This window comes from Strigops habroptila, chromosome 8 (assembly GCF_004027225.2).
Source record: "Strigops habroptila isolate Jane chromosome 8, bStrHab1.2.pri, whole genome shotgun sequence".
Lineage (NCBI taxonomy): Eukaryota > Metazoa > Chordata > Aves > Psittaciformes > Psittacidae > Strigops > Strigops habroptila.
In genome coordinates, this window is record NC_044284.2 from 56,014,413 (window position 1) to 56,038,270 (window position 23,858).

Here is a 23,858-nt window from a genome sequence, read left to right on the forward strand (position 1 = left end):
ATCAAACCGAAAGAAACAAGCCACCACAGTAAAGGTAAAACCTTCAAGGCTCACTGATTCGTAAACTTTTACATCAACAAGATCAAACATCAAAAAGAAAGCAAAAAATTTTTCTGAAGGGGAAGATAAAGGGGAAGATAAGATAGAATAGGTTCCTTCTCCAACTCCTCCTCTCCGCATTTCCTCTAAATCTAGGATAGCGTTTTCACACTTCACTGCAGCTCCAGAGACTGTGCAGTCCCTTCTGTATTTTTTTCAGACCACACAAGAGGAAAATGAATTTGAAGATGAGAAAACTACTGTTTTGCACTGAATGCATAAAATCAGATCCCAAAGATAAAAGCTATTGAATGTTAAAAGAACTTTCTTAGCATCCTGCTCTTCCAGGCCAGGTAAGTGTTTCCACCAGGCAGATTTAGATTTGCATATAAAAAAATTTCAGAGCACTTCTCCAAATGTTTTTTCAGGTAGCTTCACGGATTACCATCCCCTTAGTGATGGAGGGCTTACCCTTGGAAAGATTCACAGCTAACCATTAGGGGTCCCATTTAACTGGCACAGTAACCTTAATTACTGTTACATAAAGCAAGCAAAGTAGCCACTGAGGAAACAACTCAGTAGGAGAAAAGTCAGAGGGCAGACAGACTTCAAGGCATTCAAGACAAACCTATGAGGCACTTCCAGACAGCCGTAATGCGGAATGACAGACTTGCTCTTCTAAATCCCTTGCAGGGTGGTCTGACCCCGGCAGGCAGCTGTAACAGCTGGATCTGGGTTTAGAGACCCTCAATGACCCCCCACTTCAACGGCACAGGCTTCAGCCTACCTCCACATCCCAGGAAAGCAGCTGTCCTCCCCATCTGGCGGCAGCTGCAGCTGAAAACGCTCCTCTGGCACCTGCTGCCGTGATCCAGGCAGTTGTTGCACAGCGAAGCTGGAAGGACAACTGCTGCTCCCAACACAGAGAGACGGGCTGTTACTGCTGCAAAAGCTGGGAGAGCAACAAACAGCTGTTGCTGACTCCAATACAGAGTCAGGCTACTGTTGCCTGGACAGACAGTGGGTGGCAGTTGTTGCACAGAAGCTGGGACCAAATGGTATTTGGCAGCAAGGCAGAATCTCACCTGTGGCACCATTCCCCTTTTGGCCAAGGCAAAATGCAGCAGACAAAAGTCTCCAGAACACCACATTCAGCCTAGCCGCCAGTAACTGGATATGGAGGACTTAGCAGTCTGCCTCTCAACATTTTTGTTGAATAATTCCATATTTCCTTTGACTACCAACGGTAGCTATGTTTTCTCCAGAAAGGGACCACCTCTAAGCTAACCCAAAGTAGGCTTTAGCCTAGAATGTTTCACACAACAGGTTCAGGCCCATTGAAATCAGGCAGACAGATGGCTGTGGATTACACTGTGCATCAGTCTCTCCTGTAAAAGTCAGCTGGACAAAAAAACCCTCACTTTGTGCCTAACTAATCTCCACACGCACTCTGCAGTTAACATCCTCTGCTGCAGCCTCCTGCAGTAATATAGAGTAGATGCAAACACAGGTACCATGCTCAGTTCATATAACCAACATGATAAAATTTAAGCCAGAGCTCCAAGTACCCAGAGCAGAAACAAACTTGGACAACTGATCCCTGGGGCAGTCACACCACTTGTCAACTACAGACTTTTTCCCCTCTTGCTAATATCGCATCCATCTGTCTCAGAACAAGACTAAGCTACTGATGCCTAGTCCTCAGCCATTGAAACAGACTCTCCTGTGTTAGATGAAAAAGGAGAAAAGAGCTTTCTGGCATCAGCATTTTGCTGCAACTGTAGCTCAGTCCATCTTTTTAATACTTATACAAAGCTACAATGCCCAAAGAAACAAGAACATTAAGGCAACAAAATATTTGACAGGTGCAATCACCTAGAAAGAAAAGCTTTCACCCCTTGGGATCTCCTACAAAGCCAGTATTAATATACCTCCATCCACTGCAATTGCACACACTGCACCCTAGGAAATGCTTACTTTTGAAAGCACCCAATAAATTTTTATCACTAGATACAGCAGTGCAACTAGAGCTACCTCTATTCCATAAAGATATATGAGGTTTTAAAGATAAATCAAAAACGCTGGCAAAGAACAAATATTGTTAAAATCAATTGACTATCCCTTTAGTAACTTACTCTTCAAAAGACAAGATAGATGAGGAGCATGGAAAACTCTTTTCAAGTAATAGCCACTAACCTGCTCAAAAAGATGGCTGAATTATTCTATGATTTTATAATTCTCCAGGTCAGCAGCTTAAAACAAAAAAAACCACACTCAGAGCTATTCTTAACAGCATATGAGATATAGCAAAAGATATTACTTATGTCCTTGAATTACAACCAGACAGATCAGTTCGCAGATCAGTGCTCCAGCCACCCCCCCTCCTAGGCAGCCCTCCACTGGACTTGCTCTGCTTTGTCAATGGAGGGACTGATACCAGACACAGTACTCCTGGTAGTAGTGGTCTCACCAGCACAAGAAGAATGGCCTCCCTCAGTCTCCTGGCACACTAGTGCAAACCACTATATGGCTACTACTTCTACTAGAAGAATCTTTAATTCCCGTCCTAAGCATTCCCAATAAAAATCAGGTTTCTGGATGTAGGATTTTTAAATAACCCAACCCAGAGTTTCCTGTTTCTAGAGTGAAACATAGTACCGTGCTTCCCTCTCCCATCCCTTATGAGAAGAATAGCTCGGTTATCAAAGATAATCATTAAAAGTCTATAAAGCAGCCAAAGGCAGCTCCAAATTGTATCTGCTAGAAGTCTACTCAAACCCAGAAAGCTTTAGGACACTAATTCATCTATGATATACTAGTAAGTGAGAAAATGTTCTTGAAAATTCCCCACATACACTGTTGCAATGGTAACTACTTCAAAGTAACTGAAACAAAGCATAACACTTTGTTCCCCAACACCAGGTAAAGTTAAACCAATATGCTCAGCCAAGCAAATGAAGGCTTTAGAACCATAATATCAGATTTAGGATCCATGTGTAACTCCCCTCTGGGCTATCCAGACATTCAGTACATTTGGACACTCACAACTGAGATTTTTGGTACCTCAGCTCTTGCACCCCAGAGTCCTGCCTGTCTCAGGACCACCTCCACAGACTGCACCACCAGCTACATACATACCCTTCTGTGGCATCCCTTCTCATTCTCACCTTGCAACAACCCTACTGATTTAATGAGACTGTTCTTATTATGAGTCATCCATGGTTATTAAATTAACTTTTACTTCTTTCTGTTTCATACAAACACTCAAAACAAACATCCATGCGTATCAACTGAGACATAAACTGAAAGGTCACCTATTGCAAGCATCTAAATGAAGAGATAAGAATGCTTCTCTGTTTTTACATAACTCAGTAGACCATCTGGTAAAAATCAAGAAGATTCACCAGCTGCTGGCTTAACAAAAACAAGCTAATACACTTACCAGTATCAGAAATCGAGAAAGGGTTTAGGCAAATATGCCAGGCTCAAGTTTCGCCCAATGCATTTGAACTCCCACCCCCAACTATTTACAAGCTTCATCGTTCTACCGTTTAAGCACCACCTTAGGCAAAACACTGAAGTTAGGAAGCATTAGTCCTTTTCTACAGGAGGAATGGGGGAATAAAAGAAGATACAGCATTTCTGAAGGTCACAGAAGACATTTCTACCTATTAGTTACCAAACAGACAAGCGTGACCTTTGCCCGTGGTCTGAGATGACTGCAAGCCTTCTGCAGAAAGCAAGCAGGCTACAAAGTCTAAACTGGTAGCATGAAGCTCTAACCACTTCTTAGCAGAACTAGTTAACTTGGCACCACACTAACCACTTTCAAATGGTTTCTAGCAGACTTTGAATATTCTCAAGACTATGGAGCAAATTCTGTTTCCAGAACACCACGAAGGCACATCCCTAGGAAGCCCATGAGCTGAGCCAAGACATGAACTCTAGCCTCCCAAGCCCCACGCAAACACTAGTGTTTAAGCCACATGCACTACACACAAAGAGCAGTGCTCAAACTGAATTAAAAACCAAAACAAAACAAAAGTCAGTACCCATTAATTAGTACCCTGGACTACTAAACCGTCTTTCCCAAGGACTGAAGACAGCCTTTACCCAACACCCACAAAAACCTCTAGTTAGGATTGCCTCAGAGTTTCTGTGCTTGCTTAATACTTTAATAAAAAGTATCTCAGCAAAGGTAAAAACCCCAAGATATCCCAAATCACAGTCATTTAGCTCCAACAGTATCTTATTTGTTATCACCTAAGAAGAAAAACTGATGAAAACCAAAAAGAGAACTGCACAAGTCAAACAAACACTTTTGCTCACTGGGTATCTGCAGTCATCTCCTTTCTCCTCATTGCCTCAAAAGCAGAAGAACCTTAAAAACACCTAAAGAATAAATAAAAGCCACTTTCCAGATAAGCACATAAATAAGAGTATTAATCCATATAAAAAATTTTACTTGACATTCTACAAACTGTCTTATTCTTTTGGCAAAGAACAGGAACACAAAGAATGGACATACTCTTCAAAACCTGGAAATGGTATCCAAAACAGGGAAAAAGAACGCTCAATCCCAGCAAAGCACAGGTCATACCATAATGCAGGCCAACAAAACTGGACTGGAAAAAAAAAACATTTCTCTAAAGACATTAAAATTATATAAGCTTTTTAAAAGCACCAGGACAAGAAAGTCTGCCAGAGAGGCAGTGGGACCAAAGGAAGAAGATACTGAAGAAGTATTCAAAGAAGGTCAGGGCATATTGGAAAAGCTAAATTCTGTGCACTCATATTCACTACAGAGGAACTTAGGGACCATCCTACAACAAAGCTGCTCTTTATAGAGAGCTCTCTCATCCTAAAGTGTCAGTAGAGACATACAGGAAAAAACCACCAGGACCACATGATAGCTCCCAAATTTTAAAGGAATTTAAATATTAATTTTTCACAGCAGACTGCTCTTCACATCAACCTCGCACTCCCACATTGCTGACATTAGCTTTTTGGTGAATTTTATTGGGGTGCAAGTCAGAAAGAGTTAAGATTTGTACAGTTTAGACAAATTCATATACAACCCCATCTTATAACAACCCCATCATCAAGCTCATAAAGTGACGACTTCCAGAAACTAGGATGAGGCAAATCCATTCAAATTCCGTTTCTTTTGGTTCTTTCCTAAGGACTAACCGCTGCTGCAGAGGAGACATTAGGCCAGCTGGGTCTTTGATCTGAGCTGATATGACACCTTTGATATTTGCTCACACAAACAACCTGACCTTTAAAAATAAGAAATAATAGAGGCGACTCAGTTTTAGAGTTCTTGTCTTTACAAATTGTTTCCTGCTACAGGTAAAATATGAAACCTGTATAAAATAACTCAAGGGCTAATGTACTCTGTTCTAGTTTCAAAACCTCTCTAAGAACTTTAGCTTTAATGAATTATCTTTTGAAAGCATAACTACTGCTGCAGAACAAAGACCTGCTCAACCAGTTAGACACACAAGACCAGTAGATGACTTCTTTGATAGACCAAACAACATGTAATGCATACATTAGGGCTTTGGTTTCCTCTTTGAGCAGTTTGGTTTTACAATTGCACATTACCTAGTCAACTCCAAAAAACTGGCTTAATTAGTAGGTATTAATCCAGCCAGAAAGTATGTCACTTCCTTTCATCCAAATGATGAGGGACAAGTAAAATGTTAGGCACTTCCCCAGGCTTTTTATTCTACTTCTTACAGTAGTTAAAAGGACTCATCTCATGGCTGCCCCATATATGCACACTGACTTACCCACTGTCTACAAAAATATGAAATCCTATCAAAGACATGCCATGTAGTTCTTTTAATAAGCTATTAACTCTTGCTTCTAGTAGTGAAACACATGAAAAGTAGGCTTGCAATGGTAACTGAACCATAAGAACTGCCAAATAGAGAAGGATATTCGACCCTTTCAGACCTCCCAACACCAATGCAATATTCTCGCGATGAGAGATTCTCAGAACCTCTTAAGACATGTATCAAATCACTCAAATCCTCATCCTCTCCTCTCTCACACCTTCTTCCACACAAAAATACTACCTCAGTGTTTACTGTAAATTATCCTTGCTTACCAAGAAATATTACCCACATTTTATTTTCAGTGTGTCAAATAACTTTCACAGTATCTTCCAATGAAAGCATGTTCCTAGCCTCTGGGAGTGCATACAATTAATAATTTCAATATTATAATTAGCATCAGTTGTCATGGCATTTGAAAAAGGATCCTATATCTACCACCTCTCAATCTGTTTCAGTGACCTACTAACCCAAATACCTATATGAATGGGCTGATGGAAATGGTGACATGATTACTCTGACATGAAGAGTCTTTTCAAGGTAATTGAACTAAAGGAACAGCATAAACCTCTTTCTAAAGATGAATTGGTGCTCCACTGGTAAATTATTTAGGTTCTTGCAGCAGGTCTGAAATGCACACAAATCATAGTATCCTCTTTCTTCTCTATAAACATCAGATAGTATTTCTAATTAACTATCTGTCCTTATATAGGAGAAATTAGCTGGCTTTTCCATGAACAGCTATCAGTGGAAATATCCCAGTTATCATGTTTCTAAATGGCCATCACTCTTACTTCAATTTCTTATTTGTGACTCTGGAATCCACTTGAGCTTCAGTTTAAAGACCAGAAAGGTGACCAGTAAACCAAACTAGCTTTGCTCTGATGAACACGAGCTTTGGGATTACAGCCGAGCCTAAAAGTATCTTAAGAAATTAAAATGTTAATGCTTCAGAAACACACAAAAACCAAATTAATAGAAGCAATGGTCTCGGTAGCAGACAACAGCAATGAAAATAACCAAACTAAAATACACTAAGCACACAGTATGCTTTTATTGTGTCTCTTGACCCTAAGGCCATTGATAGCAAACAAAACCAATTGTGTTGCAAAGTAAGAGGTCCAACTACCAGTTCCAATGCTGTTACTGTGCAATGCACAAAATTATAACCTGATAAAAAGCAAGAAGGATTAAAAGGAATCCTAATCAAAATGCAAATTAAGAGGTCCCATAGGTATGGGCTTCAACATCCTACAGTGTCCTAAAGTCCTCTTTCTTACACTGAAAAACAACTGTTAACTCTTTCAAAATTTAGCTAAGGATATAGTAACTTATACCGATAAAAAAGGCCAGGTGAAGCAGTGCTGAGCATCTTGGCACCTGACTATTGGAAACCCAGCAGAGTCCACTTTTATCTAAAGATACGCAGCATGAGGGCACAAAGAAACAAACCTGTCTATCCCAAACCCTGATTCCTAATCTATAGAGCACTGGATCCTTCCAACTATTATGGAGAGAGCTGCAGAGCTCAGTTCAGCTGTGTGCTCTAGAAGAACCCACTGCATTATTATCCTACAGAGAGGCCACACAAAAAATGGTTTGGTATGAGCCAGACTGACGTTTAAACTCAGACAGATCTGAACACATATAAAACCAGATTTTTAGATACCTAGGAGACTTTCTGATGGAAATGCAGGCCTCCAAGAATGTTAAACATAAATTGGAGGACGCTTTCCAAAAACCTAAACTTCGATTAGAAGTCTCTTCAGCACCTATCTTTTGTTGAGGATCTTGTCACAAGTGAATTGCCAAACACTTCACTGAAAGTCTGCAAAGAAAGCAAGAACAGTCTTTCCTGCTCCAATGCTTCCATGACAAAACACCACCTTTTCTTCCAGAAATCAATATTAAGGACATCACCTTTGCTATTTGATCAAAACCCCTTAGTGGATGGTTTACTCTTACAGAAAATGGTTGAAACACTCTTTCCAGCCCCAATCATAAGTCACAGTCCAGGGCAAGAATCAAGGATACTGACTCAAAGCTATTGCTGCACCTGCCTACCTTTTTCACCCATCAAATTTACATACTGGCAGTAACTTAAAAAGTGACAGAAAACCTAAGCCAGCACACACAGGAGAAAGCAAAGCTCCCTTAGCATTCCCCCCGCCCCAAATAATACACATGTAAACTCTGTACATAGACTGTGAGCCAGTGAATATATGCACAGTGTGCATAAGAGAGAATCTTGAACGGGCTGAAGCAGACAGATGTTTTTCACAACCACTAAAAACAAAAAAATCTTTAAAAACATATCTTGTCAGTTATTTAACAGCACTGTGTTAACTTCCAAGTGAAAAGGATTCTCCAGTTTCTTTGATTTGAGCCATTCCAGAAGGAAAAAGAGTAGTTTGAATTATGGTTAAATCTTTAAAAAAAAAAAAAGGGGGGGGGAGAAATAAGCTGATGTATCAATGCCATGGTTGACTTTATAACTGAAAACACGATTATGTGGCATGCTTTCTCACCTTTCCGTAACTGATGGCAGTGAGGTTCTTCCTTCCCAACTCCCCCTTGCTCCTCCCACAAACCTCTGGTTTTATGAAACAGATTGACACAAAGGTGAAGTTTTAAGAAAGATATTTTTATATACATGTGGGTGAATCATACCAAAGCAGTCTGGTACCAAGTGTAAGGAAAAAAAAATTGCTAAAAGAAAAAAATACTCACATAACTTTCACAATGAACATAGATGAAAGACAGAAGGAAGAAGAAAACTATATCTGTTTTTTCGATGAAAGCAAGGATTTTTTAGTTCTGCCATTCCACTCCAAAGTCTTCCCACCCAGACCTGAGCTACTGGATGGGAAGACTTAGCTCAGAAGACTGAGCTACTTATTTATTTAGTCAATGGAAAATGTGAATTCTATGAAAAATTCCCTTCTGAAGCTCTACGTGCCAGATATTCTTGTAATAAGTGGGCACCCAGGAGCTGGAAAATCCTACAATACTCCAACCTTTAGGCTCTACATTTAGAATTGTTGTGAGGACATGAATAAAGTGGTCCTGTAGGTGGATATAACTTATACCAGCGAAAATATATTCTTGATAATTTTAGTCCCCATCCTAGGTGAGGCTGTAAAACAAAAGAAAAGCTGTGTGCATACAAAAAATGTTCACATCTGATACTTCTGCCAATGCACAAAGATTGTTTTTCATTTCTGAACAGTTAAACTATGCCAATTTAACTAAGTTCGGTGCAATTAAAATTTGTAATTTAAAAAGGAAAAAAAATAAGAAAAACATCTATTTCCTTTTTAATGAAAAATGGACCCCAAACTGCATAGATCATTAATACATTTGTATCATGCAAGTACCTGGGTATCCCACTGGATATGGAAGGACATTTTGCAGCTAAATACAACAAACAAAAGAAGAACAGAGATGTTGATAAAAATCGGTAGAAATTTTATGCCCTTCTATTCCCCAGTATGTTGCAGCATCACCCTTTTACCAACTCACATGCAGTTACCTTTTAAAGAATTTCTGCTACAAACACAAGCAGAAATTGTTGGGTGTTTTTCCTATATGCCAATGACACTTTGTGGAGAAATTCTGAATTGCATTTAGTGAAACAGCTAAAACTTGTTTGTGCACTCAACTCCACCACTTTAGCTACTTCCACCGAAAACAATCAGACTACTCATGTATAAAGTTAAGCTTCTGCATAATCTTTCCTAAGTGAGAGCCTAAGAAGGAAAAGTTAGACAGGTTGCTTACACAGCCCACATGTATGAATACCCACTTTGTACTCCCTGGGTAGCATACAGTAACCTCATTAAAAAAGGAAAGGGAAAGAAAATAATTACAAACCACACAGAACAGGCTTAAATTGTTTGGAGACATTAAGAAAAAAATATTTTGGTAGATCACTTACTGTGTTTTGCTCTATAGTTAAAATCTTTAACAAAATTATGCAATGTTTGTATACATACATATGTATATATACAAAATATTTTGAAAAGTGTTTCCTTTTAGTACCTCAGAGAAGCAACCTGTTACAACAATCAGAGCTAAAAGGAAAAACCAAACACAGTAGAAGACCCTGATCTAGCTGAAATCAATGGCTTTGAAAGATACCGAATAAGCCCATGAGAGCTTCATAAAAGCATCAGATATCAGTATAATCATGACTTCACTGAAGTCACAAGTTTTATAATGAGGGAAAATCCTTTCAAGTTTTAAAAGTTCAGACATTGCTCTATCCTTCTTGAATGTAACTGGGGAAAGGCAAGGGTGAAATAGTGATAGAAGTTTCCCTCCCAACCCAATTCGGCAAAGATTAAATGAACAAAACTGCAAATAATAGCTTTTTGATTTTCCAGCATGCACAACATTCTTCAACAAGATACCTCACACAAATATAGAAGATAGCAGCAGAACTCTGAGAAAAACATTTATTAATTAAAAGGTACAGAAAATACAGAAGGGAAAACCATGCAGAGTTACTTTGCACATAATGTTTTATTTTCCATTTTAAATTCTTTGTGAATGAGTTGCAAATTCCATCAAGTACTTAAAATACCCAAAATCCCTTACCATTCTGCAAGATACAAGGCCTAATAATGCCTGACATTGTCCTTTGCTAATCTGAAGCTTTAGCACCGTGACAATTAACGGGTCAGTGTTTCAGAATCAGGTAGAAGCTTGATATGATTTTTTAAAAAGGAAAAGAAATAGGGGGGTGAAACAGAAAAAAACCCAAAGTTGTCTGCTGAAATAGAAGAGAAAAAGGGTTCTTTTTAAATAAACACTGTTATGGGATAAAATACTTCCTGGGTCTAGGTTCAAACACATTATGTCATCGTTGATCTACAACTGGTTTCTGTGACTCCACCGCCCTTCTGCAAGCTTGCAGTAATACTTACTTGTCTTCATGGTACCAAACACTGCAGTTGCTCTTATACTTTTATTAACTGGTTTCAAAACCCAAGCGCAAAAATATTGCAAAACAGCATTGACACTAAAAACTTGGGAAGTATGTATAGATTGAAAACTCTATCAAAATAAAATAATCTTACATTCACCAGCCACTAACTTAATCATCATCTGGGATTCCTGAATGTAAAACTGTTTCAGGGAATAGTAATGTGGGATTCCACAAAAGTCTGTCTCCACTAGTATGACTGCAGAATCAGCGTCCCCGGTTCCCTCTTACACAGTGTATTGTTACTGGAAGAACTCCCTTATGAAACCCCAGCTTAGAATTGAGATGTCACTCCCTGCACACACAAAAGCACCTCCAAGCACGACAAAATAAAAGATCCTTATAGAAATCTTTGTTAAACATTTTAATAAGTATGGGTGTAAGATATTTGGGTACAAAAAGGGAAAAGAGTCCCCCGTTATCAGCTGGGAACTCCGCGTGTTACGTCAGTGAGATATCAGATACCTTTTGCAAAAGGGAATTACATAATGTACACAACAGTCACCCTACCTGTAATTCCAAAGAAACATTCCTGTTAAACACATGCACAGAGCGAATGAAGGGATTACTTTTTTAAGCTAAATTAAATAGTCTCACTGCTAGCAGCTGCGAAACAGTCTTTTAAGAAGTTGAACACACAGACAGCAGGTTTACAACTGAATCCAAGAAGATCCAGCAGCTTATCCATGTAAAAACAACCACTGGAAATGGACAAAGCTTGCAAAAAAAAAAAAAACCCAAACAAAAAACCCACCATGGATTAAAAAGTAAATATTTAAAAGATATATTCAAAGTTAATCTGATACCCTTCCATGCTGTTTTGGACTCTCCCCACTATTTCAAATGCAGGCATCTTCCACTTGTTTGTTCTTAGAAAAACAATATAAAAGCAAGCAATATTAGGAAGCAATATACTGAACAGATTAACCAGGCTCCTGAACACATCACTTTTATTCAGAGAAAAACTTTATTCTGAGAATGAGACTTAAAAGTTTGACGTTAAATTATAACCCTTTTGTAGGGAGGAGAGAACATAACAAACAGCTTTTCAGGGGATATTCCTCCTTTCTACGCAAGCACGTTGTTGTTTGGAATGGGGTGGGAAGAGTTTTACCGTCATTACAACAGTCATAGGCTGAGGCAACCGTGAAGTTAGTGTTGATGTTATAATGGAAACACCTCTGCTCAGCTCTAATCTGTAGTACCAGTAAGTGATTCATTACAAACACTGTGACAAATCATGAGGAGTGATGAGTTTTGTATCCTCCCTGGCATTTGCCTCTTCCAAGTGAGCTGGCTCACAGCTGTCCCAGGGCCTGGGTGGTTGCAGAGGGTTGGAACAAGCAAAGTGGATGAAAAAGCTTTTTTTTGTTTTCATTAAAAAACGAAACTCTCTAAGTTAAAAGAAGACATTTTGTTCACGCACCTTGAGAGGAGAGGGCACATGTTCCCCATTTCTGACAAAACAAAAAAAGAAAGAAAGAGAGAAAGAGCAAGAGGCTTTGGAGGGTGGGATTCACCCCCACCACCCTGGACCTTCCCACAAAGAACCAGCAGCACAGCAACGAGGAGAAAGAGAAAAGCAGCGAGAGGCCACGGTTGTGTGGCGGCGGCTTGAAATTTACCTGGAAATCAGCCAATATCATTTCTCGGTCCATGTTGGACGCCATTGCAGCCAGCTGCGTCCCCGGCTCTGCTCTGACCCGCGCACCTGGAGCTGCTGCCGGCGAGGACGGGGCAGGGTTGGGAGCTACGAGCTCATCGAGGCGCTCGGTTCCTCTCTCTCGGGCTCCCGCGGCGCTCCCGGGGCTGCCCAAACGCGGCGGCGGGAGGAGGAGAAGGAGGGGAGAAGGGAGGAGAGAGGCGAGCGGGGCGCCGGGAGCGGGCCGGGGCCGGGAGCGGGCAGCGCTGCCTCAGCCGCTGGCCGGGGCGGCAGCAGCAGGAGGAGGAGGAGGAGGAGGCAGCGCCGCTCCCTCCCTGCCTCCACAGCGCCTGTCGCACATTTTGCCTGTCATTGAGGTCGCAAAGAGGCGCTTTGCGGCCGGCACGTGACCACCCTCCTGTCAAGCGCTCGCGAAGCCGGGGAAGGCGGGGCCGGGCCGAGCGTCTACAGCCCCCACCACCACCTCCACACCCCCCCCCCCCCGCGCTTCCCGCACCGGAGCGGCCCCAGCGCAGGCCTCAGAGCGGGGTCAGCGGCTCCTCCGAGCGGGCGGGGCAGCTCCGGCCCTCGGCAGCGCCGGGGCTGACGCTATCCCCCCTTCTCCTGGCAGTTGGCGGCAGCTCCCCGCGCCTGCCTGGGCTCCGCCACCGGCTGCGGCCTAACGAGGCGGGGCGGGGGGGGGCGCGCTGGCTGCAGCGAGCCCCGTACCGGCGGGGAGAAACAAGGTCCGCTGCGGGCGGAGCGCGGCACCGTGCGGCGGGGTGGCGGTGAGGGCAGGGAGCCAGTGTCCAGCGCGGGTTGTGGCTGCTCTGACAGCCCGGAACTGGTGCTCGCTGAGGGACCTGGCACCCCCCGTCCCGGAGCCGGGGCACGCACCGACCGGCGGCCGCGAGCAGGCGGTGGTGCCACCCGCCACACCCCGGGTTTGTGCTTATCTCCGAAGGAGGACGTGCGTTTTCCACAGGTTTCTGAGCCAACAGACCGGGATCTGCGCAGCGGCCCTCGCTCCGGCTTAGCGCTCCAGCACTGTAAGACGCGCTTGCATTATGTACCCCAGATACATCTGTTTCCTTTAAGTAATGCAAATCTAACTAATTAATGCTTTTTAAGTCTGCTTCCTACAACCTGATGCCGTTCACCCACCCCTTTAGCATGCATTTGGACACCAGTTTGCTCATTAGTCCAACGTGTCTTGCTCTGCTCTTCGTATGGGCGCCGCAGCTACCTGAGGTCCCAGACACATCCAGCACCTTTCCTGTTAGCTAATAAAGCCACACGATGGTGCCTTGAACCGAGTTGTTTTGTCGTTTTTAGGAAACACTGTTCTTTGTCGGTTTTCTCTCTCTCCGTGAGGGTTATGGACGGGTTTCCCGGACTCTAAGAGCTCCCTGCCGCCGGCCGCGCTGGCACCGGGGAGAGCCTGGCGCTACCGCATCGTCCGGCGGTGGGACAGACCGCGACCGGACGCTGCCTGCGGATGGGGGAGTAGGAAAAGTCAGACTGTACCTGCAGGAGAACCCGTGTTACCAAGGAAAATACTCCTGGGACTGTTTAAAGCCTGTTTGCGAGCGCAGCTGGGAAGCTGCAGTGTGCCGGGGCCGTTCGGGGTCTCCGAGCGGGGTGAGGCCACACCGAAACGCCACTTGCGATGTAAAACCGGAGTGTCGGAGACGTTGGTGTTTATATTTTATAGTGTTCCTGCTCTAATTTGTGTTAGCAGGGTTTGCCAAGAGGTTTTTATTGCCCGCTGACATTAGCTTCACAATTCGAGCTCCCCACCACTGGGATGATAAAGTAATTGCCCTCGCACCTGATCTTATTTGTTTTACCTTTTTTTTCCCCCTCCAGTTTGGTGTTACAGACGGTTCTGCGAGGTATGGTGCACTGCCAGGGACAGGCTATGCTAAATTACAAACAAATCCACCCACACATTACTAGAGAGTAACTATAATAAAGGCTGAAAAGCGTGTTTTAACAGTTGGATTAAAGCCAATTAATTCCTGGCACGAACTGAAGCTATAGGTATGTTGTCAAGGTTAGTTACCCGGCGTTCACGTCTATTAAAGCCATATTTTAAATAATGATATCTATATTAGATCAAAACAGGAAGGATTTGATCCAGAACGTGAAGAAAAGGTGAAAAGCTGCACGTGTGCCCCGCACCGCAGGAAGTTCATGATCGAGTCACGGTGAAAGTTTGTGCTCTCCTCCTCCTCCCATCCCCTCGCCCGGAGCCACTCGAGGTGCTTCTTGTCCTCCAACCAGTCAGAGAAACCGGGGAGCCGGGGGAACACTCACTCATTTAACTCCTCGCAATGCCCGGTGATAATATATCCCCTCAGAAGCTGTTTCTTTCTCTGGTTTTAGAGCCGATCGGGGCACCTCTTTCTGGTTCAGGAGGAGTATCTTTATCGTTGTGGAGAGGAAACGATCAGGATTAACCAGCTGCTCTCTGCGAGGGGTTTTGACAGCTCCACACGGCGAAGGAGGTTTGACGGCATGTTCCAGCCGGGCAACTGTACTCGCAGGAGGCCTGCAGCACCCCAGCGGAGCTTCACTGCACTAGTTTTGTGATGTGGTGTGATTAACAGAAAGTGGGGCTTTATTCCGAGCTCTAAAACAGACAAAAAAATGGGGAGGCTGTTACAAGACTGGCAGTTCGAATTCTGCAGTGAGTTAGCAACAGGTATCACCACCGAAGCCTGTGGATTTTAGGCATTAAATAAATCTTTTATAAGCCGTCTGACTGAATATTCGAAGTTTTGCATATAAATTCCTTCTTTATGCAAAAAAGTAACTGTAGTTGAATACGAGGATGCTGTTTATATACAGGTATTTCTAGAGTTAACTCTGAGGGAAATTATCGTTCGTATTTTTTGTTAAAAGAACTATTAGCACTGTTACTTCTGGCCGAGAATTAACATAATGAGGGCCTTAAAAATGCGCCTTTTAGTGGGAATGGGGGTCAGTTGATAACCTGAGCAAAGCCGCGTTCCCTGCTCCGCATGCAGACAATTCGTTACTTGTCACTTTCGTGTTTTCACAAACAAGCGCGGAGCGGAAAACAAGCGGGGGGGGAATCTGGACAGGAAAAGGTGATCGCGGAGCAAGAAGCAGCCGAAGCTGGCAGAAGAGAGCCAGACACAGAAGTCACACCGGGTTCCTTCAGCCCCCCCCCCCCCCCCCCCGCGTGCAGGGTCACCCCTATAAGGCTGTTTCTGGGTCTGTAAGTCAGGACCGAGAGGGTACGTGTGCTTATCAGGGAGCCATGACATTGCATCTTACCTCTCGGGGGGTGCCTTTGGCGGATTTCAGCGTCCCGAGGGTCCCTGAAACTTAAAGCAATCCGGCCGTTAAAGCGGTTAAAGGAGACATAAAAGCTGTTAGGCAGAATGGCGTTGAGATCCCCGCGCTGTTTGTACCATCCTCACTTCGCCGCCCTTTGAAGGAAAAGCGAAGCCCTCGTGTCTTCTCGGTGGCTTGGGTGCGTTTTCCCCTCAAAATGGCACTTTCGAATCAATCAAGGAAGCCAGGAACGCGGAAAGCAAGGAGTGCTGCCGTTGACGGTCGCCTTCCACCGTTAAGACAACTTGACATTGACCCTTCATCCTTGACCTTGTCCTTAGGGAGAGGAGCCCGCGTCGCTGCCGGGGTGGACCCCGGCCCCGGAGCCGCTGTCCCGCGGGGCGCCGAGCGAGGGCGGCGGAGCCGGGGTCGGGACCGAGTCTGGGTCAGGGTCCGGTCCCCCCGCGGGCAGGTGGAGACCGCCCGGGGGGAAGCGGCGGGTAGAGCCGCGGCTGGAAGCCGCCCTCCCGCCGCCCGAGCTCCCCCGATCCCCGGTCCTCCCGCCGGGGAGCTGCGACTCCCGGTGCTAAAACCTCCTTTTCCTTTCATTTCTCTCCCCCCCCCCCCCCCCTTATTCTCCCCTTTAGGCCCCAGCAGCGCTCCTCCTAAAAGTACCCTGACTGCTATGTCTGTGGCGGGGCAGCGCCGTGCCCGGGCTGCACGGCCGGCGAACGACACATGGAGCCGCGGGCCGGGGCCGCTGCAGGCCTTCCTGCCCGGCCGCGCCGCAACTCCGCCGCGCCTCCTTAAATCTCTGCCGTTAAAATGTGGGCGGGTGTTTCAACTCAAAAAGCGCTCAAATTTTTTTTCTTTTCAAAAAAAGCTGATGAGGTTAAAAAAAAAAAAAAAAAAAAAGAGAGAGAAACCGGCTTCGTGTCCGTAGGAAACAGAAGTAGCAATTGTTTGTGCTTAAAAAAGGGGGAGCGCAAAGCCGCGAGCGGAGGCAGCGACCGCGGGACCGGCAAGTGCAGCTTTATTTCGCGAAGTTGAAAGAAGAGGCGAGCGGCGGCTGTCACTGCGCGCCGGGCCGGGCACGGAGCGGCCCCTGCCCCTGCCCGGAGCTCACCCCCCGCTCCCCGCCGGGGCGAGAGGCGCGGCTGGCGGCTGGCAGCGGTAACAGCGGCACCCTCCGCCCCGCCGCCGCCGCCGGTACCGCCAGGACCCGCCGCTCTCCTGGATGCTCCGGAGCCGCCGCCGCCGGGGGCGGCCGCCGGCCGGGATCGCGCCCGCCCGCAGCGCGGAGGCTGCGCGGGGCCGCGGGAGTGAAGCTGCTGCGCGGAGCGGGAGCACCGAGGGAGCCAGCTCGGCGGCTGGGCGCCGCGGGCGCGGCCCGTCCGACCCTGCCCTGCTCGGCCCGGACTAGAGAGGCGGCGGCGTGGGATGCCAAGGGGGGACCGGGATCCCGAGCGGGAGTTGGATGCACACTGCTACGGAAGACTTTTCCTCGGAGCTGTTGCTGCTAAGTCTCAGATCCCGACTGTGAGCAAGGGTGGGTTGTCTTCTTCTTCAAAGATCTCAGGTCTGAGTGAGTCTCCGGTGTACGTGTATATATGTTACCTATAACATATATCATATATCGCATAGCTTTTAATCTACCCTCCCCCCAACCCCCCGAAAAGTGGCCAAAGTCTCTCCTAGGAGTTTACTCTATATGTGGAAGCAAAGAAATCTTCTTTCAAGTGGAGCTGCACTTTTTGCTGAATAATCACGTGTGAGTTAGGGGCGGGCTCTTGGCAAGGAGGTTTTTTACGAGTATTTACTACAAGGTCTACTCCAGAAGATTAACCATCCCAATCCTTCTGTCAGTCTCCGATGCCATGCCTGGGTAAAAAAAAAAAAAAAAAAAAAAAAAAAAAATCTCCTCTTTTTTCCGATCGTCAGTCACCCTAAAGAATGGCCGAGCCTTCTGGGAACGAGCTGGCGTCCGCGGCTGCCAAGGGGGACCTAGTGCAACTTACTAATTTGTTGCAAAAGAATGTAAACGTCAATGCACAAAATGGATTTGGGAGGACTGCGCTGCAGGTTGGTATCCAGAGAGGGAGAAAAAATGTTTCATCACTGGTACCTCCGTGACCCGGGTTTCCAAAAAAGACAACGTATTTTTTTTTAAAGCAGGCTGGTGGATGAAATTCGAGTGGTTTTTCAAACTCGTTGGATGCCATATTTTATAACTTTAGTGGCTCCAACTCCCTAAAATGACGTACTTGAAATAAAACTGGTCAAAACCATGATTTCAATCGGGGAATCACCCTCAATGTCAAACGGGCTGCGAGTTTGCTAATATTTTGTAACTTCGTGGGGAGGAGACAAGGAATGAAAGAGCTGAGATGAAAAGAAATCAGCTTAGGTGAGCAGGATTTCATAGCAGGTCTGTAAACACCAATGTGCTGTTCTCTGAGCTTAGGATTTCTCTATTTTTTTCCTCTGTTTTTTTCTCCTGGTTTTTTTGCCTGCGATCTGCTTTTAAAGCGTGGCTCGTCTCGGGTCTGGGGCTGCTGTAGATGGTACTTTTCCTTTCTACGTTGTTTGTGAGGAATGACCTTTCTCATCGGGAAGCATGCTGCTCCGCACCGAGGACCTCCGATGCGCATTCAGGCTTAGCCCTAAGAGTCAGGGATCCAGCCGGATCACTTGCTGCTTTTTGCTGCTTCTTCTTTTTATTTTCCATTCATAATTAAGGCTTTAAAATGTGCTTTTTTAGCTCGGCTAGCAGGGGCACCGCTTCCAGCTATTTCCTTTCTGATCATATAGGGTGCTATGTCCTAATTTTTAAGTGTGTGGCTGTGCAAGGCAGGAGTTGGAACTTGTCCAACTATTGGAGCTGATGAAAGATTTTGCTTTTAATAATATCAGATAATGATGGCAAAAAAGGTTAAAATATCTACCAAACAGCTAAAGATGTGATTTATAAATCTGGAGGGAAATAATAATAATAATGTGTGGTTATTTGTATACTTAAGGTGTAAGTAATGAAACGTGGAAGTGGAGCTATAGATCTTTTTAATTTCACACGTTAGAAAAATCGTTTGTTAAGTCCTCTTCCCCCCCCCCCCCAACCCACGATAATAATTGCTGAAGATGGGGTTTTAAACAGCAGAGTGCTTGCTAATGTACCCGAGATATTTACAGCTTTTTCGCTTACCATCAAAATGTTAGAGCTGGAAAATGAGCCCCTCTTTCTAAAAAAGCAGGACTGACCCTTTTTTGACCATTTCGCTGGAACTGGGGCTCTGTGAGCTCCTCTCTGCCCTGTTAGCACCTAAATAGGGCATCGCAGGGCAGCTCAGGCACTTGCAGCAACTTTTAAGAGAGTGAAAGGGTTTAAATTAACAACTTAGACAAACTAACTTCTTTAAGAAAGCAGGAAACATTCAGCAAGCTGGTTTATCTTCGGGACAGGGGCTGAAAAACGATTTGTCCCACAGTAGTGTATTTACTTTTTTCCCCTTAAAAGCAGCTAACTGTCCGTATCCTGAATTAAGGCATATTTTACACAATGACCCAGCACCCAGCTCTATTAAACACACATCTGTGTCCTAACAATGCTTCTTATCGCTGCCTAATCATATCTGAGTTAATGAACCACGACAAAAGTCAAAACAGGGGAATCTGACGACTTATTTTCAATATGTATCATCCACCACGCTCGAAAGAGCTCTCTGTCAGTGCCCTCTCCCAAACGGAGATAATCTCCCCATAATCTCCCCCTCAATTAAAACGGGGTGAATGCTTCTGGATTGATACCAATGAATTTATATTTTTCTTCTGCATTTGTGTTGAATTAAACAACTGCTCAGCTTGTTTTGCTCTGTCCTTTTTATTCCTGGTGAAGTGTACCTATGCAGGCCTCAAATACAGCTCCTGCCCTTATGCTTTTCGTCAGGCTTATTCTATTAACGCTTTCTCCTTCTTTGCCTCCCTCCCCTCGAGTGAAACTTTGCAAAATAAAGGGCATTCGCTGTGCAGTTGTAGCCCACGACCCACGAGCATCACCTTTTAGCTGATTTTCTTCCCCCCCCGCATCTGTAACTGAAGCCTCTGGTCCTCTGAGCTGAACACAGAAAACTCCCAAATACATGTTTTGAATTCCCAAATAATACAGCCTGGGCTCTCCAAAAGAGATCAAAATGTCCAGATTTTACTAAAGAAAGAGAGATCATAATGCCCTTGTTTTCTTTTACATAGCTTCCATCTCTGGTCAGAAGTGAAAGAAGTGCCACACAGGGAGCTGGAAGCCTTGGGGCACAGGGAGACCCCTTTCCCTGAATCCCAGATCTCTTTCCCTGAATCCCAGCCTGTCTTATCTGCACTTTTTTTCTTGTCTGTAGATAGAATATAAGGGGCTGCTTTACAGCCCAAACGCTGCACTAATTACACTTATTATAGCTTGCTTTTCTTAAATAGCCTAACCGAGATTTTTCACCAGGGGAGTTTTTCAGCAAAACCCCTTGTAGAAATCGTACCTTATGCTAAATCCAAGGCACTGTAATGCTCGTTTATGCAGATAATTTTTTTTACCAAGATTTTCAAATCACTTCTGACGTTTCTCAGGAAATGCAAAAGGTTTTTATTGTTATTTTTACTCGAATTTGACACTTGCACTGAGACTAATGGCAAGGACAGGAAAATGCTGTCTGTAGGCTGGAGATTATACATTACTGCGTCCATGTAAAAAAAAAATCTTTGTGCTAACAAAAATTGAGGAATTTAAGGGAAATCGGTGCAAGCTGTTAAGTCCCAAATAAGAGAGATTTGCGTTCGAATTATGGTAGTTTTATGACGCAACTGAGAAAATTCAAAGAGGCTTTTTTTTTCCTCTGAGAGAAACAGTCAGAAAATCCAATTATTGTTGTTGTTGTTTTTTAAAAAGGGATGGTTTTAACAGCAGAATATAGCCACGGTTTGCTCAGAGTGAAATGATGAAAGTATAATATAATATACTGGGTTGAGAAGAAAACTTCTGGGACTCTGAGACATTCCTTGTAACTTCTCCTTTTTGGGTGACCTAATGCAGCACAAATATAGGGGAGGGAAAATTTCTTGTAGCATTTATTTGTCTTAGCAGACAGAGCTATGGTACAGTGCAAATATTTGTTTTATGATAATGCACAGACAATGTAAACACCTGAAAGCTTATAAAAACACATGGCACATTTGCTGTTGCTGAGGTGAAATATCTGCTCCTCAGAGACCCTGGGCTGGGTGTTTAAGGAAATTAAAGAGTAATGCAAAGGTGTCTCAATGCTTAGGCAAATGAAACCAAACCGTGCTTAATTTTTGTGTGCTGAAAAACTGAGATAACCCACATCAAATAATAATAGTAATAATAATAATATAATTTTTAAAATCTCCATTCTATGTCACCTCCTTCAGTCATTAATCTCTCTGAGACAGAAAGCCATTACTACCGAAGTGATAACATCTTTAACCGGGTTTAGTGAAAAATACATTAAAAACCAGATGTTCTGCTGTGCCGTTAGCTTTCTAGGGGGGCTCCCCTGTCTGTTTGACATGAGGATTATGAGCCGAAGCAGAACCCAGGGATAAGCACTGAGCATCTGAACCCTGTGCTGGAGCAATTCTCTCCCCGCCCCATCCCTCGGTGTTCAAGTCTTCTTCGTCTCTCCTAGGTGATGAAGCTGGGGAACCCCGAAATTGCCCGGAGGTTGCTAATTAGCGGCGCGAACCCCAACCTGAAGGACAGTACTGGCTTTGCTGTAATTCATGATGTAGCCAGAGAGGGATTTCTGGACACTTTGCAGACTCTGCTGGAGTTCAAGGCTGATGTGAACATCGAGGATGATGAGGGGAACCTGCCCTTGCACTTGGCGGCCCGGGAGGGGCACGTCCGGGTGGTGGAGGTCCTGCTGGCCCGCGCAGAGTGCAAGGTGGGCCACCAGAACAAGCGGGGGGCCACTGCCTACGACCTGGCCAAGCTCTACAAGAGATCCGCTGTGGTGAAGCTCTTGGAAGGCAGCAGCTTCTCCCCCGCAGCCATGAATTAAACCCCACTCGGACATTGAGCCTTCACCCTCCTCAGTATTTTTTTTGTTCTCCTCCTCCTCCTTTTTAATAACATTTGTTGCAACCTTACTTCTATTATTATATATATATATTATTTTTTCTCCCCCCCCCCCCCCCCCGAACAGCTAATAGTGTAAGTCTCAAGAAATTCTAGAGGTGGGTTTACAGGTAACGGAAACGTTTTAAACCCGTGCTCCCAGCGATTTCTTATGCCTGCCATTTACAGCCTACTCACAGACTCAGCCGTGTACATGTCGGTCGCTCATACCTAGTTTTCCAAGTATCAACTTTTACAATTTATTGTAGGTCATTCGTATTAAGTCATTAATACATATTCACATGCTTAATGTTGCTGGACTTTTAAGGAAAGAAAACAGCTTACTGTGATTTATCCCACCTCTCAACGCGCCCCCTTCCCCCCCGCCCTCCTTTCGCCACCCCATTTAGTCAGGTTTAAGGGTTTGAAGCCCTGCTTTGGCTTAAAACAGCCTTTCGAGGGGTAACCTGCATCTCCCTGCTCGGGCAGAGCTCGAAGTCAAAGGCTGCTTGGCCTGAGGACAGAGGACGGCGCTTAGAGGCTTTGGGAAATAGCTGCATTGTGACACTAACAACAGCTTGTAGAAGTAGATCACTCGCTTTCTAAACGTAGATGACACTTTTTCCCTTTCTGTATTTAAACTTTCACCAAGCTGGTTTTGAATTTAGTTACCAGAAAGAGTGTGAGTGGTGGTGTTTTGATTGCCAGAGGTTTCAAACAGCTCAGTTGAGTAGTTCGTGTTTACTGTGCACCGAACGAGACGATTTTTCTAATTTCAAAACAAGCAGCAGAGAACCTTTGTCAGAGGCAGGAGGATGTGAGGGCTGCGAGACAACACGTTTTCTGGTCGCTTCATAAACTGAGTGCGGTTTAGATGCTCTTTAAGAAATATTTGCTTTCCACCAACTGTTCTGTTTTGCCTGAAAATAAACTATTTTAATGACAGATGCGCCTCACAAAGCAGGAATATTGGAATACAGTGACATTTAGGAAGCAGCGCATTTAATATTCGGGAAAATATGTTATTGCTTGCGCCTAAAACACAATTTAACTATTGAAATTTTTCCATTGCAATACAGCTGAGAGGGTGCACCAGACTCCTTTACTTCTCCAGCTACAGTGTTAGGAGCTATGGACACTTAGCACCGCACTGGAAGGAGTTTAGTATATAACTTTTAACTTTTGTACAGGATCCAGTTGTTGGACAGCTGGGCAGTTTAAAGTGCTTTATTCTGAATAGCCTAAATTTTAATTGCGCAAAATAGAAGGTTTTAAATCGATGTGAAATGAACTGTACTGAAAATAGCGCTTAAAAGAGGAGGGGGTGTACATTAGTTTAGATTTTAACTCTTTAAAAATAAGGAGATTTTTAGCCCCCAAATTCAGTTACTACCGTTTATCAAGTAAAAAGTAATCGCTGAAGCTGCCTGTCACGTTTACCATCCGCTCTGTCACACTGCTGTGTTTTCTGATTAAAAACCTCTGTGAAATACGGAGTTTTGCGCGCTTTTGTTACCGCTTTTTGTTGACGAGAACATTAACCCCGATAGTCGGCACAGGGGGCAATAACCAGCAAAATACCAGCTGTGAAGAGCACTAAACACATCCGAAGCATTAAACCCGAGCAACGTAATCCGCAGGTCCCCGAGGTGAAGTGACTCAAACCCTGTTGCTTTCCGTCTTCCTTTCCTCATGTCCTGGAGGATGCTCCAAGCTTTCTCCTTCTCCAACCAGTGCCCCGCACTCCTCCCAGGGAGCAAAACCCGCGCTTCTAGCAGGATTTCTCCCATCCGAAAGGTAATATTAATTCCTCACTTATTTTTCACCTGTGCTGCTAAAACCCCCCCCTTCATCCGAGCCCCGTTTTGAGCTCCACCAGCGTTTAATTTACACTAAGCCAAAGTTTAAGCAGTGGTTTAATAA

General features: G+C 44.4%; 2 protein-coding genes across 2 annotated transcripts in view; one reads left to right on the top strand and one right to left on the bottom strand.

Annotated features, from left to right (window-relative positions):
- Positions 1-12,876, bottom strand: part of FAF1 (Fas associated factor 1) — a 170,009-nt gene extending 157,133 nt beyond the window's left edge. The window contains exon 1 of the mRNA XM_030496205.1: positions 12,492-12,876. Coding sequence (XP_030352065.1) covers positions 12,492-12,536 — 45 coding nt within the window. The 5' untranslated portion in view covers positions 12,537-12,876. The remainder of the gene's footprint in view (positions 1-12,491) is intronic.
- A 4,226-nt stretch (positions 12,877-17,102) lies between these two features.
- On the top strand, positions 17,103-23,431 carry CDKN2C (cyclin dependent kinase inhibitor 2C). The gene is made up of 3 exons (XM_030496207.1): positions 17,103-17,363; positions 17,756-17,896; positions 21,505-23,431. The coding sequence occupies exons 2-3, from the start codon at positions 17,768-17,770 to the stop codon at positions 21,877-21,879; spliced, it is 504 nt and encodes a 167-aa protein (XP_030352067.1). The 5' UTR covers positions 17,103-17,363; positions 17,756-17,767; the 3' UTR covers positions 21,880-23,431.
- Positions 23,432-23,858: the final 427 nt, after the last annotated feature.

Excerpts from the sequence above, each read along its gene's own strand:
- CDKN2C (XM_030496207.1), top strand. The coding sequence starts at position 17,768 with ATGGCCGAGCCTTCTGGGAACGAGCTGGCGTCCGCGGCTGCCAAGGGG. Across the intron at positions 17,897-21,504 it reads TTGGGAGGACTGCGCTGCAG|GTGATGAAGCTGGGGAACCC; the intron begins GTTGGTATCCAG and ends CGTCTCTCCTAG.